The 1,794-nt window shown below is 68.0% G+C and overlaps 1 protein-coding gene across 1 annotated transcript in view; it reads right to left on the bottom strand.

Moving 5' to 3' along the window:
• Positions 1-1,794, bottom strand: part of SMG5 (SMG5, nonsense mediated mRNA decay factor) — a 29,814-nt gene that overhangs the window by 17,766 nt on the left and 10,254 nt on the right. Inside the window, exons 6-8 of the mRNA XM_023534294.1 lie at positions 1,297-1,786; positions 549-686; positions 8-421 (exon numbers count right to left, since the gene is read on the bottom strand). Of these exons, the coding sequence (XP_023390062.1) occupies positions 8-421; positions 549-686; positions 1,297-1,786 (1,042 nt within the window). The remainder of the gene's footprint in view (positions 1-7; positions 422-548; positions 687-1,296; positions 1,787-1,794) is intronic.

The following is a 1,794-nucleotide window of genomic DNA, read 5'->3' as shown; positions in this document are numbered from 1 at the left end:
TTGGGGCCCAGGGGGCCGTTGAGGGACTCGGGAGCCTCCGACCTGGCCCGAGGGGGCTCCGGGGCTGGGGACCGTGTCCCCTCCTCATCCTCCATGTCCTCCAGGTCTGACCGAGACTCCTGGCTGTTCATTTCTGAGTCCGTCTCGGCGTCAAAGGCTGCGCCTCCACCGTCGAGGCTCTTGTCGGAGCCGCTCTCCGAGCCCTCGCTGGCCCGGGCCGAGTTGTGGCTCGAGTCCGACTCAAAGCCTTCGCTCAGGTCACTGTCATCCCCAGCTTTGGGCAGGTGGCGGCGCCGCCGGAGGCAGGAGAGGCGAGACAACCTGCGGCTCCTCCTGGCCTCACTGGCTGGAGGTGCCGCGGGCGGGGGCTCGGGCCCCGGGCCCTCCTCTTTCTCCAAGGGCTCCTTGGACTCGGGTTCGTCTGTGGAGAGAGAACGGTCAGGTGGGGCCCAGGGACAAACTGGGGGCCAGGAGCGGGGAGACGCCCTCGACGCCACCTCCCCGGCCACGCCTGTGTGCCCCCCGGATCCCCACGCCCACGCCCGCACCTGTGCTGTCGCTCTGCAGTGCGGGGACCGGGTTCTCGCCCTCCTCCAGCTCGGCCTGCAGCCGTATGTTGACGTGGTTGACGAGGTGGGAAAACAGGGCCAGGGTGAAGGCGATGGCTGCGCTGTACTGCGTGGACCCTGCGGCCGGGAGGGCCCCGCGTCAGGGGCCCGGGGCCCTGGCCACGCCCACCCGCCTCCCCTGTCCCGACCTTTCCAAGGGTCTGACCACCTCTCAAAGCTGCTTCTGAGGTAAAGACGTCCCTCGGGCTCTGCACCGCCATCCTCTGATCTAGGACGCGCCGGCTCCCCGGGCGCTTCCTCACATAGCACGTGCTCTCGTCACGTCACCCGCCCTGGCTCTGCTGTCTACACAAGGCTCCCCCCGAAACCCCAGTACCCTCACACCCAGCCCTGCCTGTGTCCTCCCTGCTCCCCAACCCTGCTCCGCGTTCACCTCTGCCTGGAAGGTTTGCACACCTGACCCTGTCCACCCGGGTCCTGGCCTCAGCGGTGTGTTCGTGGGAGGGGTGAGCAGGGGAGGGGATGCGTGGCTGCCTTCGTCCACTCACCAGGAGCTCCTGACCGGCAAGGCCCCATCCCCGACCCTCCCCCAGCCCAGCAGTGACACACGTGACACGGTGGTGGCAAGGGCAGCTTGCGGGAGGGAGTTTACAAAGCAGCAGCTGCAGGGAAGACCGGCGAGGGTCCTGGAAGTCGGCGGGCAGGGGAGGGACCCAGGCAGAGGCACCTGCTCTCTTCAGGCTGTGCACACCCATGAGGCAGATGACGACCATCTGGAAGATGAGCAGGTCCGGGAGGAAGGCACACCCGCTCTCGTTCTCCTCCCCGTCCTCACTGGCCAGGCTCAGGTTGGGTGACGAAGGCAGGTAGAAGAGACAGAGGTTGAAGTCCTCCAGAACCGACTGGCAAAGCGACGTCAGCTCGGCGTCCACAGAGCTGCAGGAGGGCAGGAGGGCAGGAGTGGCAGTGGAGGTCAGCGATGGAGGCCCGGGCGGGCAGAGAGCAGGGAGTACCACGCACGGGCTCAGGGGGTCCCATGGGGGACGGGAGAGGGCGGCAGGGGCCAGCACCGGCGGGCTTCTGTTCGGTGGCTCCTTCAACATCTGGCCAGAGCCCACTCCGTACCAGAGGGAGAGCTGCCGGGAGAATGGGCCCAGAACCCGTGGGCGAAACAGCGAGGGAGGCTGAGAACGGGCGAGCTGGCTGGGGACCCCGGGAGGCAGCC

The sequence above is a fragment of the Pteropus vampyrus genome, unplaced genomic scaffold, assembly GCF_000151845.1.
Source record: "Pteropus vampyrus isolate Shadow unplaced genomic scaffold, Pvam_2.0 Scaffold124, whole genome shotgun sequence".
Taxonomy (NCBI): domain Eukaryota; kingdom Metazoa; phylum Chordata; class Mammalia; order Chiroptera; family Pteropodidae; genus Pteropus; species Pteropus vampyrus.
This window is presented reverse-complemented; position numbering and strand designations above follow the sequence as displayed.